Raw genomic sequence first — 17852 nt, 5'->3', positions numbered from 1 at the left:
CTTGCAATTTTTACACATTGTTTCTCAGGGTAAACTAGCAAATAAATAAAGATTTAAAAAAAAAAGGATTAATGCTTTCTTGTAAAATTTCTGTTGATTTTGTAATATGATAAGCGTCACAAGCATAAAACGGTCTTTAAGTTCAGTCAAGGACTCAAATATAATAACAAATCACACACGACCAATTTACATTTATTTAAGCCAACTATTGTTAGTGATACATATTTATACTGTTGTCCATTAATATCTATATTACAAAAAATACACTCATTTAGATTTAAACATACAATAACATAGTATTTTTTCAATTTGATATTTTCTTTATTCAATTCTTAAACAAATGATGCATATATAACATGTATAATCGTTATAAAGTTTCCCATGCACAAATTAGTCCTCTGTAATCAGGATGTCTGGTACGTCCAACTTCTAAAAGGATTAAAAACAATAGGAGAAAATATTATACATGCTGAATATATTCTCTTAATGATTATGTACTGCAAACTGGATTTTGTATTCGTAATCTACATTGAAAACTGGATAAACAAAGAAGTTAATTCTACTTTGAAAGAAATATAAAGTTTCGTCGATTGTAATTGCTTTATTTCGTTTATTATTGTACAAAATTTAGTGAAAGTCTTACACGACAGAAATCCATGAAGTGCGTTATTTAAAATGCATTGTTGTTGTTTGAACCAATCATGTTTCAATATGTTCCTTGTCATGTGTTAAATTAAAGTTGTTGTTATCATGCATTTACTTTCATTGCATGGTATGTGCTTACGTTGGAAGGGGGGGAGATGGCATCATCAAGCTTGCTTATTGGTATTTATAAAAATAAATGTTGAAAGTAAAGATTTGAGCCACAAGTATCACATAAACTCAAGATCACACGACGCAAACCATAAGCACGCGTACACCTTACAAACCATTAGATACTGGACAAAGCTAACTAATTTCTTCTAGTACCTTACAAACCATTAGATACCGGACAAAGCTAACTTATTTCTTCTAATATCTACAAAACAGATCTAGCCACGAAAAGTCAATGTCGATCATTAAACCACGAACAAAGTCAATAACGATAATTAAACCACGAACAAAGTCAATGTCGATAATTTAAAAACCACGAACAAAGTCAATGTCGATAATTAAACCACGAACAAAGTCAATGTCGATAATTTAAAAACCACGAACAAAGTTAATGTCGATAATTAAACCACGAACAAAGTCAATTTCGATAATTAAACAACGAACAAAGTCAATGTTGATAATTAAACCATGAACAAAGTCAGTGTCGATAATTATACCACGAACAAAGTCAATGTCGATAATTAAACCACGAACAAATTCAATGTTGATAATTAAACCACGAACAAAGTCAATGTCGATAATTAAAACACGAACAAAGTCAATGTCGATAAATAAACCACGAACAAAGTCAATGTCGATACTTAAACCACGAACAAAGTCAATGTCGATAATTAAACCACTAACAAAGTTAATGTCGATAATTAAACCACGAACAAAGTCAATGTCGATAATTAAACCACGAACAAATTCAATGTTGATAATTAAACCATGAACAAAGTCAATGTCGATAATTACACCACGAACAAAGTCAATGTCGATTATTTAACCACAAACAGAGTTAATGTCGATAATTAAACCACGAACAAAGTTAATGTCGATAATAAAACCACGAACAAAGTTAATGTCGATAATTAAACCACGAACAAAGTTAATGACGATACTTAAACCACGAACAAATTCAATGTTGATAATTAAACCACGAACAAAGTCAATGTCGATATTTAAACCACGAACAAAGTTAATGTCGATAATTAAACCACGAACAAAGTCAATGTCGATAATTAAACCACGAACAAATTCAATGTTGATTATTAAACCACGAACATAGTCAATGTCAATAACTAAAACACGAACAAAGTCAATGTCGATAATTATACCACGAACAAAGTCAATGTCGATAATTAAACCACGAACAAATTCAATGTTGATAATTAAACCACGAACATAGTCAATGTCGATAACTAAAACACGAACAAAGTCAATGTCGATAATTAAACCACGAACATAGTCAATGTCGATAATTTAAAAACCACGAACAAAGTTAATGTCGATAATTAAACCACGAACAAAGTCAATGTCGATAATTAAACCACGAACAAAGTCAATGTCGATAATTAAACCACGAACAAAGTCAATGTCGATACTTAAACCACGAACAAAGTCAATGTCGATAATTAAACCACTAACAAAGTTAATGTCGATAATTAAACCACGAACAAAGTCAATGTCGATAATTAAACCACGAACAAATTCAATGTTGATAATTAAACCATGAACAAAGTCAATGTCGATAATTACACCACGAACAAAGTTAATGTCGATAATTTAACCACAAACAGAGTTAATGTCGATAATTAAACCACGAACAAAGTTAATGTCGATAATAAAACCACGAACAAAGTTAATGTCGATAATTAAACCACGAACAAAGTTAATGACGATACTTAAACCACGAACAAATTCAATGTTGATAATTAAACCACGAACAAAGTCAATGTCGATATTTAAACCACGAACAAAGTTAATGTCGATAATTAAACCACGAACAAATTCAATGTTGATAATTAAACCAATTGGTCTTGAGGAAACGATGATAGTCCATCGGAAGGGGACGATAAATGGCTGACCCGTGTTAAAAGAGAGCCATATCTCTTGCACGTTAAAGATACCCTTGTAGAGTTCGAAAAAGAGTAGGCTAATGCCACTAAAAGGCAACACTCGCACCCGCAAAGTGGAAAGGGATAAATATAAGTTGCAAAACTTGTTTCCCAATCCACTATTAATAAATATGTTTAAACTAATTAAACCACGAACAAAGTCAATGTCATATGAGCCATGTCGAAATGACACATACACCAAATATTACAAACCTACTGCTCAGTGTTTTAGAAACGGACCAACCCGTGAAAACTTTTAACATTAGTATGGCAATTTAACAGAAAATGATATCATGGTCAAATGAACCCTATCGGACGGATTTATACACTTTAGAGTACCTGAGATCACCCCGATCATTGGTTGGGATTGCTCAGTCAAGTTTTTTAATATATGTTTCGTGAACAGTGTTTTGACCGTTTTTCCTATTTTCTTTTTTCCATGGCACTGCAGTCAGTTTTGTTTTCGACTTATGAATTTAGATATCCCTTTGTTTGGTATCTATCGCCTCTTTTGACAATAGTTCTTTACAACAAATATAGTTGCCATTTTTTAATTTGTGGTCTGATACCTATACAAATACATACCTGTTGCTTTGCCTCTTTCTGACTTGATGGTCCTTCGTTTAACAATTTTTCTCTAGCAAGATTAGAGTCAAAATTATCAGGGAAGAAGACTGTTTGTGGCGTATTTAACGGTGTCGTCAAATAAAATGGTGTTAGAAAATTAGATGGAGAGAAAAAGTTTGGTGCGGGAAACAGAAATGGCGTTGACGACTTTGGAATAACAGAGATATTTTCAGTATTCTTAAATGGTATTTGTTTTCTAGTTTTCTTAGACGTTGGTATTTGTAGACTAGTATTGTTATACTTTGGTATGAGTATACTAGTATTGTCAGACTTTTGTATGTGTAGACTTCTATTCCCAGACATTGGTATTTGTAGACTTTGATGGTTGTCTGTAATGCTAGGTCGCATATACACAGATAAACTGGATTTTGACGTAATATTTGCTTTGTCAATATCATTATTATTTGGATCTTTGTCGGCGATCATATTTCCTCCATATGACATGTTCAGTGAACCGCCAAGAAGCATCATCGAAGCAATTGTACAGTTAGGATCGACTGTCATGTGAGAGGTTCCTTTATCTAAAAAAATATATATCACGTGATTAAGTAAATTCTATGACAACCCTTTCTTTAACTACTTAAGCTTCTTTACCATTGATGATCATTGATTATGCCATTTGTTACAGCCCGCGTCACACTGTCCCGATTTTTACGCCGATGGCAACACGATTATGGAAATTTTCAAAATCGGGACTGATCGTATCCAGATCGGGCTATTCGTAGTGCCATCTTTAACCATCGTAGAACCATCGGCCACTTTTTCTAGCCTTCGGGGACAACTTCGGGAAAGGTTCTAAATATTTTAACATGTTAAAAAACTCCCGAAGGTGCGTCCGATATTGAGGGTTCGTATTGAGTTCGTATCACCATCCTAACCATCGTATTGTCACCGGAAATGCATCTTTGAACATCGTATTGCATTCGTGTTTCCATCGTTGCCATCGGGCAGTTTTGACATTACGATGTCTACACGAATGAATCACGAAGCTATTTTTTTTTTTAATACCCGAAGGTCATACGATGGCAGCACGACTTCTTGAAGACCTCTTAATCCCGTCGTGTTGCCATCGAATAAACGTACGATGGCGACAAGATGGAACTACGACGGCAATAAATCCAGCTAAATGTAAGTTTATTTTCGCGTTAAAATACATTTAAAGTGCCATGCTCGATATGCACTGGTCAGTCTAATACGACAAAACATGGACTCATATCATATGATTCTATGAGATTACAAAAGGCGACAGGGTTGTTTCTATCAATTTAAATGGAACAAGAAGAGCAGGCTCTGGATTTACTTTACAAGTCAAATACTATTGTTTGTCAATTTTTCATATCAAGTAACATAAACGCGCCTCGAACACCAAAACTGCAGGTATATGTATATAGGAAAACCAACTTTTTCTTCATTATTCTGATTTTTGTCGAGCCTGCAACTTTTGTTGCAGAAAGCTCGACACAGGTATAGTGATCCGGCGGCGGCGACGGCTTTATCTAACTTCTGAAAAGCTTTATATTTTAGAAGATAGAAGATCTGGATGCGTCGTACTTTGTATATAGATGCCTCGTGTTACGAACTTTCCGTCAGCCACATGTCCAATGTCCTTGACCTCACTTTCATGGTTCAGTGACTACTTGAAAAAAAAGTTCAGATTTTTTGTCATGTTAAATTGTCTCTTATTATAAGTAATTGGATAACTATATTTACTTTGTGCGTACCTTGCAAGGTCCTCATGCCCGTCAGACAGTTTTCACTCGACCTCGACCTCAATTCATGGATCAGTGAACAAGGTTAAGTTCTGGTGGTCAAGTCCATATCTAGATACTATAAGCAATAGGTCTAGTATATTCTGTGTATGGAAGGACTGTAAGGTGTACATGTTTAACTGGCAGGTGTCATCTGACCTTGACCTCATTTTTTTGGTTCAGTGGTTATAGTTATTTTTTTGTGTTTTGGTCTGTTTTTCTTATACTATATGCAATAGGTCTACTATATTTGGTGTATGGAATGATGGTAAGGTGTTAATGTCTAGTTGACAGGTGTCATCTGACCTTGACCTCATTTTCATGGTTCAGTGGTTATAGTTAAGTTTTTGTGTTTTGGTCTGTTTTTCTTATACTATATGCAATAGGTCTACTATATTTGGTGTATGGAATGATTGTAAGGTGTACATGTCTATCTGACAGGTGTCATCTGACCTTGACCTCATTGGTCAAAGATAAGTTTTTGAATTTTGGTCTATTTTTCTAATACTTTATCCGTGAAAATAAGGTCAAATAAAACCTGCGTAATAGACATATAGATCATAAAATATTTCCTTACACAAAATATAGTTGACCTAATGCATTATGCATTAGGTCAACTATATTTTGTGTAAGGAAATATTTTATGATTTTCCTTACAAAAAATATAGTTGACCTAATGCATTAGGTCAACTATCAACTATATTTTGTGTAAGGAAATATTTTATGATCTATATGTCTATTACGCATTAGGTCAACTATATTTTGTGTAAGGAAATATTTTATGATCTATATGTCTATTACGCAGGTTTTATTTGACCTTATTTTCACGGCTTGTTGCTCAGTGTTAAGTTTTTGTGTTTGGTCTGCTTTTCTGAATGTATAAGCAATAAGTCAACTATATTTGTTGTATTGAGAATTGTTAGCTGTACATGTCAGCCTGGCATGGTTCATCTGACCTTGACCTCATTTTGATGGTTCATTGATCAATGTTTTGTTTTCTTGGTTAATGTTGAGTTTATGTGACAGTTGTAACAGCTTTATATTTGGTCTATCAACATAATATCTATGATTAGTAAAGAAGGCGAGACATTTCAGCGTGTGCACTCTTGTTTATGTATCGTCTGAGTTGTTGTCACACGAATGTTCACTCCATAACCATTTTGTTTTTTATATGTCATCTTTTGCCGCATTTGTTGCTTTCCCCACATCCTACCTTTTGTCTATATTATTATGATATTCTCCTTGAAAGAGCTCTTTTTGAATACAAGGGATCAACGAACCCGGCCCATTACTTCACCTTATAGATAGATCAGTAAACATGGGCATAATTATGGGTGATTATTCAGACTAGTGCATACATTTTACAGTTCAAACAAGGCAATGCCGAGCGTGGCATCCCCTCGTATGTAACGAATTGGGGACAAATATGGACACTATATTTGTATATGACACATGCAGAAAATGGTAAATTGAATATGCATATTTGATACATAAACTATTTTTTTTAGAAATCAACCAAAACATTCAGCAGTAACTGGAAATACCTTTAATATTGTCTTTAGAATCAGCAGGTATAAAAATGAGTATTCAATTTCCTGTGTATTATGCTATTTCATTTCTGCATGATCTTGCCTTTTGGCCTTGAACGTAAAAAATGTCAGAGAAACAGTATACCAAATTTCGTAAAAATCTTTTGAAGCATATTGGGTTTAGAGTGTCCACAAGGGTGATATTGCCTTGTATTACAACTGTCACTGTGACCTTGACCTTTGAACTTTAAAGTCAATAACACTTAAGATATCAACACGAGTAACACCATACCAAGTTTTGTGCGTTTTGATTCTAAAGTGTCCATAACAATTTTAGATATCGTATGGCTACGCGCCATCATCGTAATCCATCGTGTAGCCTTCGTTATCTATCGTGTAGCCTTCGTGATCCATCGTGTAGGCTTCGGTCTTCGGTTTACCTTCGTATGTCCATCTTTTGCTATCGTATATAATTTCGGCACCATCGTATAGACTTCGTTATTCATCGTACTTGCTTCGGTCACTTTTTTTTATTTTAACGTGATCGGGACCAACTTCGTACGAACTTACAATTTTCGCATTCGGGTGCCAATCGTATATAAAAATCGGGACAGTGTGACGCGGGCATAACTGATTTAAAATATTGACCTATAACAGGATAGAAAAGTAAACTAACAATGTGATATAATTATTGGTATTGTTTTGTATCGTTATTATAGAGTTAGCAGTTTTCTGTTACTGCGTTTTGTTATCATCTTCCAATCCAAGTATTTCTACTCTATTACATATATATGACCATACAATAAAACCCATTTTAATGTCATTTTAATGTATGGCAGTGAAATTACTGATATGTTTAAAACTAGCTCTGCAGCATGTCAGAAAGAAAGTGAATATTTATTACAGCGCATTTATATGAATGATTTTTTAGATAAATCCAATTTAAAATATATGAAGTATATATTAGGTGTAAACAAAAAGTCTTCTAACCTAGCTGTGCTAGGAGAGCTTGGTAGATTCCTTTTATATTTTTCAGATGTATTATCAATGCTAAAATATTGGTTCAGAATAAAGAATATGAAAGATGGTTTACTGTATGATACCTATAGGTGTAACAAAAACATGTTTGATAATAATATTGAATGCTGGTATTCATCCATACATTTCATTTTTAAAAAGCTGAATATTCATAATTTGGAGGTGAAGCTTAACTTTTTTATCAAGTCAGTTAAGCAAAAACTTTGTAATAGTTTTGTAAAATTTTGGAACACAAAAAGAACAGATACACAGAATAGTAAATTAGATACTTATTTCAAACTTAAAACTTGTTTTTCGAAAAAAATGTATCTAACTTTAAACAATTTTCAATTGAGAAGTGCCATATGTAAAATTAGAATTAGTACACATGATCTCAAAATAGAAAAAGACCGGTATAAAACATTATATATAGAGAGACATCAAAGGCTTTGTAAGAAATGTAGTCTAAATTTGGTTGAAGATGAACAACATTTTATAACTAGTTGTCCAGCATACAAAAATAATAGGGAGATATTTTTCAAGGAGATAAACTGTATTTGTCCGAATTTTATACATCTTTCAAATGAGGCAAAATTTGTATGGTTATTTACTAATGAAAATTTGTCTGTACTTAAATATTTAGGAAGCTATATTATTACAAGTCTAGATGATAGACGAAATGTTAATTAATGTATGTAACAACAATTATTCATAATTGTAATGATTATAGGTTCTGATCCTGCCTGGAATTAAATGTATATGATTTTATAGAATGAAGATAATAACATCTGTCTGAACTTTTTTCAATATTTCATTTTATTATATAAAAATGTTTTTCTGTTACAAATCATTATGTATTGTTCTATGTGTACATGTTATGCTGCCCATCAAGGGCCCTTGATTGGAATAATAAAATATTCTTATTCTTATTCTTGTTTATTCCTTTATACGCCTTTTGTTTATTTACAACGATCGAGATATAAGGGTAAAGTTAAGCATCCCTGAAAACTACGTTAACCCTGTCGCATATTCATGTACATGTCCAACACCTTTAAAAAATTCAGTCATTTCGATTGTTATATTTAAAAAAAAAAAAAACGTATTTTCAGACTTTGGTAGAAAGAACTATATCTGATAGTCTGTTTTATATATTCACAACTGTGTAGACTAAGGTTAACTTAGAGTTTGACAGATTATATACAAACTTGACTGCTTGTTGGTCACCGATTTTTTTCCATTTTTAATGAATGATTTCAAGTGCTATAAATACTGTTCTCAGTGGTATGATCATACTTAATTCATCTATCTGTAGAAGCAAATTAAACAATTTCTATCCACTGATCTGTGTCCACACTTATTTCTGTAGAGATATGTCGTATAACGACAGGTGGTATTACAAAAGAATATTCGTTACGCTAAAAAGTAACCTATATTTATACGTTTTGTAGATTCAATACGATTTTTAAGTTAGTGAAAGAACTAACTTAAAGATTCAAATACACATTATATATTATAAAAATGTAGAATGATTTGCAGTCTTGACCACTTAGGTCGTTTAAAAAATACAACAAATTAAGTACGGGATTTATGCGTAGAGATGAATTATGTACATTTTACTTGTTTACGCTTTCGCATAAACAAGTGAGATATATGCACATTCATGAATTACGTTCGAACACTTACAAACACATAAATTTATCTCTCTACCGGTAGCCCCTTTCAGTTTACACAGCTTAATAAGGTTGTCTTCATTTCCCTGTGAAGAAAACACGTGACATTTTGAATTATATCCTACCTTTTATGACAACGTAATGTACCTTTTATTACCAAACACATTTAAAAACAACTATCATTTTGCGAAAATATTTTTGGGTTATTGGTAATTCGAGTTAAGAAAAAAACAAGATTCATCCTGTAAAGAAAATTTATTATTTTATTTACCCAAATAACAAATAAATTCACTAGTTCACTAGTTGTAGAATGCCCGACATTATCATGAGAAAATAAAAGATAACATAGGAGCAGAATTTTTTTGTTAGATTTCAAGTGTTTAGAGGAGAAACAGCAAATACCATTTTTTAAGCCTTACGTTTGAACCGAAAGACGACCATCCGCACTTGCAATCACGCTAACATTGAGGCGATTTTTTCTTCTGATTGTACATTGATTTGAGATGAGCGTATTTGCAGTGATGATCTCATATTGTATAGACATAACATAACAGCAAGGTTATGCATTATCGCTATTTTACGATTTTTTCCTTTGATCTTGCCGTCTGATAATTTCCTTTCTGAGCGGAGTCGAGTGATAGGAAAATTTATATCGCTAGAAACTAGAGGAACACGTGCCGTTGTCTAGGAAATTAACAACGTCTTCATAGGTAAAAAAGCGGTTTATCATTGATCATTTCAACTCGATTGCTTTCTCTCTTTCGCCATACCGGCTCAAGCGAGAAAATCAATCTCCTTAAAATAACCAATGATAACCTATAAATATCTATATTTTTATTTGGGTAGTTGTCTTACTCACGTATACCTATCACGAGTCTATTATTTACAATGGTGATGTTATAATAGGTAATATGCTGCATTATCGCTATGTTACGAAACTTCCCTTGATCGTACTGATAATTTCCTTTCTCAGCTCAGTTGTATGAAATATTATCGCTAGAAAATTAGGACGTATGTGCCGTTGTGAATGAAATTCAAATTCACAACGTCGTCAAAATCGTTGAGATTGCCAACGGTAATCCACAATTAATTCAGTTGTTTTCACCTTTACTAATTATGTGTTTCTGTAATCAAAGTTGACCACAAACGATAAAATGTTATATATTTACTAGCGTTAAAAGAACCCGTAGTCTTCTACCTTAACAACTTGGAACTGTTTGGCTATTTTGATGTATTTTTCTTCCATCTTTTTCTTTCCTATGCTCAGACTTTTTACCTGCCGTCTATGTTTACTATTCAGTGCCGCAATTAAGCCTGAAAAAAATCTCAGGTTGATTATCTAGCTCATTCAAAATGAATGTTAATTTGTAACTAAACCAATCAAAGGGTTGATAAAGTTGTATTGTAGTCAGTTTTAGTATTGAACTTACAGTTTTCATTTGTAGATACAAATCATGCATGTATGTTACAATTAGCATCCAATCAGAGCTTTTGGCTTAGTATTTCATGAGTCTCTGTTCTGATATCCCATTATATGTTTTAGATGAAACATTTCATTGCATTGCATATAAAACATGGCATTACATTGCATTGCATATTAAACATTAAATTGCATTGCATATTAAACATTCAATTGCATTGCATTGTACATTGCATTTAATTGCATTGCAAATTACACATTGCATTGCATATTTCATTGTATATAACATTGCACATTGCATTGCAATTGTGTATTGTATTGTATCGTATTGTATTTGTATTGTATTGTATTGTGTATTGTATTGTGCTGTATTGTATTGTATATTGTATATTGTATTGTATTGTGTATTGTATTATAATGTATTGTATTGTATTATATTATATTGTATTGTATTGTGTATTGTATTGTGTATTGTATTGTATTGTATTGTATTGTATTGTAATGTATTGTATTGTATATCTTTGATTCTTTAGAGTTATGATTTTGCTGCTTTGGGAAAAAAAACCAAGAAACTTCTTTTTCATGCGACATGCCAGAAATATTTTTTTTTAAAGTTAGGAAAAAACTTACTGCTTACAATTCTGATTAATCTCCATGGTAACAGAAGCATTACGACAATAGAAGACTTCTGAAAGCTTCTCGAGTAAAACGAGCAGTCAAATATCAAAGATGTGAACACAATAATCGCATCAAAGACCTACAAAAAGTAACAAAGAAGTGAGATGGTTGTGTTTCGGTTTCGATTAATTATACACACTGTTGGTTATATCACCACGTTTATGATAGTACACGGAAGAAACTGAATGGTTTCTGCGCTTACTATCCGATGTCAGACACAACGGATTTATTTACGATTAGACCAAACCCTCATTCGATTTTGATTTATCACAGGTTCGATGCTATGTTTCTGCTTAGATAAGACGGGATTGCGCGCCAATTTTTTTTTTTTTACTTTTGAATCAGTCCGTTTCAGCTCCTTACTACTGCATCGTTATTTGGTTTTTGGAAATTGAAAACTGACTAGAACATCGATATCCATTATGTAAGACGACAGCCTTTTATTATACAACATAACTCCCTCATTTATTTGAATTAACAGAAAATTTATGCAAAGAAACATACTAACGATAGCGTATAAATAAGTATGGTTTTTTTTGAAACTTTTCCATCAAAGATTTAAAAAAAAACCAAACGTGGAATTCAGACAATTCAAGTTTATCCACCTTTTGTATAAAAGTGTACAAGCGTTTTCGTATACGTTACCATAGTAATTTGAGCTGCCTTTTTCGGATATGCATGCAAATTGTCAATATACATCTCGATATACATACCTCGATTTTTCTTTTAAGGAATATAAACCCAGTACAGAACATTCTAAGCGAAGTCTGAAAAAAATGTCGAAATGTAGTCATCGATGATAGATTAAACTATTTGATTAAACATATATCCGTATCGAATATTTTGCAAAACATTGAGGCAATGAGATTAGCAATTTAAAAGTATCGGAAAATCTTGAAAAAACACAATACTTCATGTTCTGCTATTTCTTGAATTCTTAATCATATATTTCACAGGTCAAAGGTCACAGGGAATGGGTGCATGATGACTAAAATAGTAAAATTAAGACCGATTTTTTTTTGTTAACCTTTCCCCACATTCTGTATGTGCCTGTCAAAAATCATGAGCCTGTAATTTAGTGGTTGTCGATTTTTGCTGTGTTACATATTTGTTTTTCGTTCATTATATTGTACACAAATTAGGCTGTTAGTTTTCTTGGTTGAATTGGTTTAAACTTGTCATTAATTTGGATCCTTTTTTTTGGTGGACTATGCTCGTTGTTGAATGCCGTACGGTGTTTTATTGCTGTGTCTCTTATGGAGAGTTGTCTCATTGGCAATTATGCTACATCTTCTTTCGTAACAAATCGTATTGTTTCATAAAGTGAGAGAGAACAGGATGTACTCGTTCCTGAATCCGCAGTTACTTCGTATATAGTCCATTTGTATGTGTGGTTCAGATTGATGAATGGTGGAGAGTGTAAAAACTATCATATGTTCGTAACAAATTGTAGATAATACCAACGTGAAACTTATATGTTTAGTCTGAAAAGTACTTAATAAACAAGTAAAATTAAATAATACCTCTACTGACATAAATATAATAATACCCAAGGCAAATATCCGGAAAGAATGACTTAAATCTTGGAGAAACTGGTCTGCTATTGAAAAGACCTGGCTTATGTCAAAATGCCCCAGTTCACTTGAAGTTCCACATACAATACTGTTCTGGTCTTGTGTAAAATCCATAGTGAAAACAAACTCGTCTTCAGTAGAGGCATGTGAATAATGCGAACAATTTGATTGGTTATCCCTTTTCGTGACATCATACACATTGAGGAAGTTATTGGTGGCAATTATAACGTTATTCATTAATGAAGGAGTATCTACTGTATCGTGTTGTGGATGACCCAGTTTTTGGATAAAATTCTTGACTTCTGTGCATTCGTCCACAATATTTTCTGTAAGTAAATAAGAATATTAATAGCAAAACCATTTTGTTGTCGATATGATCACGAAGACAGTGTTATCAAGGAATTTATACATTCAGTGAAGTGTGTTATTTATGACCTTGATTTCTGTTATAAGTAATCGTAAAAGGGCTATTATTTTTAAAGTCGTTATTTTGGTTTGAATAAAACTGAGAACAGAATTGGGGAATGTGTCAGAGAGACAAAAATCCGACCAAAAAGTAGACTGAAGCCGAAGCCCACCAATGTTTTTGCAACACAGCTAGAAAATCCCTCACCCGGAGACGTTCTTCAGCGCTGATACATAAACAAAAACGTGTACTAGTTCAATAATAATAGATGTCATAATAATTTCCAAAATATATTAAAAGACTAGTTATTATAGACATTTATATTTATTGAATGTGCACATTCATCACATGTGTCGTGTTCCTCAATCCTTTTTTTTTTGTTGAAAGGGGAGGGGGGTAATAAGATTTAAGTTACGCTTTTGAATATCGATAGATAAATTGTATACTACAGCCATTTTATCAAACACATGGGTGACAGACGACACTAAAAACTGTTCCGGCCGCCGACAAGCATATAAAAGTATACCGTCCCGTAAAATACAATAAACAGGCTAAATTATGTCCTACATTTCCAGTAACCAGAAATACCAAAAAGAGGCATATAACACACGATTAAAATTATTCAATTTGGTTTAAAACGGCTGCAACGGTTTTTCTAGTAGAGCAGTAAGATGTCCGTTTTTATTCAACCCTGTATTTTAGTTGAATTTGGCTTAATTTTTATACGAATCCTTCATAACTTCTCATCTTCATTCAGACATTTTAATCTGAATTTCCTCGAGACTTTTCTCTGGTGGTGGAGAATTGAAGCCACCCAAGGTTTGCCGATTGATTCATCGAGTTTGATTTTTTAACTCAAGAATCGTTCTAAAGGTTCTTATGACTCTTTGAAAATATTTAAAAAAAACCAAAAAAGTCCATTTTTGATGGCGGCTTATCTTTTAACAGAACTATGTCATTTTTGAATATGTGGGTGACAGAAACGTGACAATCTAAAAAGCAATATATTACTAGTGCGATAGTTATATATGTATGTCCTTTCTCTATACCATACTGTTGTTTGCTTTGCACATGTATATTATAATCACTGGGATGATTTTTCCCGTTTATTAGTCCTGTTATTAAAGTTAGGTTGTCTTCATACACGGCTTATATGGTTTGCATACATCATGGGTTGCTTCAACTTACGAATTATGTTTCGTCTTTAAGAAAATACACGATCAGCAGCTGTATGAATTGTTGGGAGTGTGAAGCGGTGATAAACACAATTAGGGAATAACTCATTTAGAGAAAAGTAAAATCACAAAAATACTGAACTCAGAGGAAAATCAATTTGGAAAGTCCATAATCACATGGCAAAATCAAAAGACAAAACGCATCAAAAACGAATGGACAAGAACTGTCATATTCCTGACTTGGTACAGGCATTTTCAAATGTAGAAAATGGTGTGGTATAAGTGCAAATGAGGCATGAAACATGTGTAACGTGTAACCAGGCGTTTATATCCTAAAGGCCAGTTACAGTAAATACTTGGATCCAAGTTGTCGACGAACAATATGGTAATACTAAAAACTACAACTATCTGCACAATGAACTAAAATATACACACTGACTCTTTGTCGAAATAAAGTTACAACAGACAAAAATATATATACAACTATAATACAATAGAACAGCTTGTCCTCAAGATGGGACGATGAGTCACTAAAAGACAATATTGCTGGTACAGTCTGTTTGTATCAGACAGTGTGTGTTGGTACAACCTGTCCTCCGAAGGGAAATCTGTCACTTCCAGACAGTGCGGGCTGTTACAACATGTCCTCCGAGTGGGACAGTCTGCCACTACCAGACAGTGCGGGCAGTTACAACTTGTTCTTCGAGTGGAACAGACTGTTACTACCAGACAGTGCGGGCTGGTACAGCGTGTCATCCGAGTGGGACAGTCTGCTTTGTCAATCCGATCAACCTGTACGTTCACTTGTACCCTGTACAAAGTGTCTCCTGAATATTAAAGCTCTCCAAGTGTCTTAATATTACTAACGTAATTGTTGACAGATGACGGCTCATCGAAAGCCAACCGACAACCTCGAATGTTGTTTCTCACTCTCTTATATACCCGTGGTCGATGCCACTATTTACTTGATAGAGGTGTTCTCTAAATGTTACTCTTACGAAGCATACAGAGTCCATTACGATCACTCCTATTGTTTTAGACCCGGCCACTAATTTTCCCGTAAAACGTCTAAATCTACCTAACTCTTTCTCTAGCGTTAACCACGCATTTCTACACTAAGATTCTACTCAACTGTAACCTTAACGACCAATAAACATTACACATGTTTGTAACGCAAGTTTTCTAAATTGTTAATGGATTTGTTGAAGTAATCGCTGGTGTAACGATATCATAATACATATAACAACAATAAATCCGTGTTACTAGCTTACCTCTTATGTCTTGTTCTATCAGTACTTCAGCCACATGTAGAGAACTTTCAAACACTATTAAAATGACCACCAATAGTGTGAACGGGTAGCTGTTTAAAATCTTAAGTATCTTGTTTCGTGTGCTAAAATATTAAGTACATTTTATTCAGCAGGGGATGTTCCCTAAAAAGACTAACACGATGGGTGTCATTATTGGATACAAAAAAAATGCTTAGTATCTTATTAGGTCTCCCAAACAGATATCTTTTTTCTCCCAAAGACATAATATCAGACTGAAATTATCTCTGGACAACAAAATGTATTTGGAGGTATTTTTTCAGTTTTCATTTAAGCTATGGTTTTAAAATGAATTAGAGCCCTGACAGCCATTATTACGAAATACAACCTTTTTTTCAGATCTCCCTCCCCATAGTCCTTTTATAATATATAAGACATGTAATTTCAACCGTTTGAAGGAACTGAATTAGATTGAAATTAATTTCTTCTAGTTGTCTCCCATAGACCGTTAGTTGTTTTCCCGCGCTTCATGGGATTAGCCATTCAGCACGACAGGGCCGACTCGACCAGACTTGTTTCTCAGTTGATTTTTTTTTAACTTGCTCATGTGAATTTATTTGATGTTATATGAAATGTTTTGATATCAGTAGTAATTATGAATTACTTGACTACATTTTGTCGACATGATATTATGTATCATAATGTGCAATTAAAATCAGCACATGGTACTGTCGTGTGGGTATTAAATTTGAACTTTAGTTTGGTTTTTATTAGTCTTATGTGCTTAAAGTTGGGTAGTCTGTGGGTGTAGTAATTGTACAGGAATTCGAAGGATCATGTTATTTACATTCAACGTTTCAAATCGGATACTATTTTATGACTACCAGTGTGACATTTCGATAATAAAAAATAATATCCGATACAAAATGTTGAATGGTTAATGATATGTATATTTAAGGACTACCTCCTCCTAATTCCCACATGTGTACTTCGATTCAGCATCATAAATCACAGCGGTTTTTATAGTCGCAAACGATAATACACCTCCATGCCTAACGACTTTTTGCATTAGTAATTGTATACATTCTCTTATGATAGACCTTCTGAAATATGGTTTAAAATTTTTAATGATAACATGTTTTCCCTGAAAGGATGGATAACTAATATTATAGATAGTATAGACCAATTTGATTGAGAATGGAAAGGAGTATGTGTCAAGAGACAACAACCCGACCAAAGAGCAGACAACTGCCGAAGGCCACCAATGGGTCTTCGATGCCGTGAGAAGAAACAATCGCTGCATCCGGACGAGTCCTTCAGCTACCCCTAAACAAATATGTATACTAGTTCAGTGATAATGGACGTCATACTAACCTCCGACCTACACAAGAAACCAAAATTAAAGTCATACAAATACGTTTTCTTATTTCTATATGGTGTGAAATGATCATGCACACTGACAAATGTGTACGAGTGCAACCCAAAGATTGACATTGGAAAGCGAGCGAGTCAGGCTCGTTGGAGCATATTGTTATTTAATTATTACAAACATTACATAAATTAAGACATTATCAATAATATTCTGTAATTAACATAATGTCAACAATAAATTAAAACAACGACAATATTTACCGTTTTGTGTGTTCTTCCATCTTTCATTCAACTTTTATGAAAAGTGTTCACTTCATGCGATTTAACCTGTTAACTACATGTAATATATATACTCAAAAGGAAAGAAGCACACCAACTCCAATTATATCATTGGAAGGAACTAGTGATTGAAACGAGTAAAATTGTTGAAACATCATTTTTGAAGTCCTTTACATGAAATTGAACGAAGAAAAAAAAATCTGAGTTTTCACTTTAGACTTCTCAAAAACCATATTTTTATCCCTGAAAAAGTCGATGTCCATTTTTTTCTCCTGTTAACATTTTTCTGTAATGACCAATGTAAAATATACGAAAAATGATGTCCTAATTGTTGAATGCC

The 17852-nt window shown here is 33.3% G+C and overlaps 1 protein-coding gene across 2 annotated transcripts; it reads right to left on the bottom strand.

Annotated features, from left to right (window-relative positions):
• Positions 1–176: 176 nt before the first annotated feature.
• LOC134685151 (uncharacterized) lies at positions 177–17793 on the bottom strand. Of its 2 annotated transcripts, XM_063544627.1 has the most exons (9): positions 17495–17793; positions 15866–15987; positions 12963–13339; positions 12153–12206; positions 11392–11518; positions 10540–10655; positions 9355–9427; positions 3336–3898; positions 177–429 (listed from the first exon to the last, which is right to left on the bottom strand). In XM_063544627.1, the coding sequence occupies exons 1-9, from the start codon at positions 17512–17514 to the stop codon at positions 391–393; spliced, it is 1491 nt and encodes a 496-aa protein (XP_063400697.1). In that variant the 5' UTR covers positions 17515–17793; the 3' UTR covers positions 177–390. The 2 variants fall into 2 exon arrangements, with proteins under 2 accessions (XP_063400697.1, XP_063400698.1); XM_063544628.1 differs by lacking the exon at positions 15866–15987 and having other exon boundaries at positions 17495–17792.
• Positions 17794–17852: the final 59 nt, after the last annotated feature.

This window comes from Mytilus trossulus, chromosome 9, assembly GCF_036588685.1.
Source record: "Mytilus trossulus isolate FHL-02 chromosome 9, PNRI_Mtr1.1.1.hap1, whole genome shotgun sequence".
Taxonomy (NCBI): Eukaryota; Metazoa; Mollusca; class Bivalvia; order Mytilida; family Mytilidae; genus Mytilus; species Mytilus trossulus.
This window is presented reverse-complemented; position numbering and strand designations above follow the sequence as displayed.

Coding starts and splice junctions, on each gene's coding strand:
- LOC134685151 (XM_063544627.1), bottom strand. CDS start 17,514: ATGGAAGAACACACAAAACG. Junction 13,340..15,865: donor GATAGAACAAGACATAAGAG/GTAAGCTAGTAA, acceptor ATTTACTTACAG/AAAATATTGTGGACGAATGC. Junction 10,656..11,391: donor ATTAATCAGAATTGTAAGCA/GTAAGTTTTTTC, acceptor GATTTTTTTCAG/GCTTAATTGCGGCACTGAAT.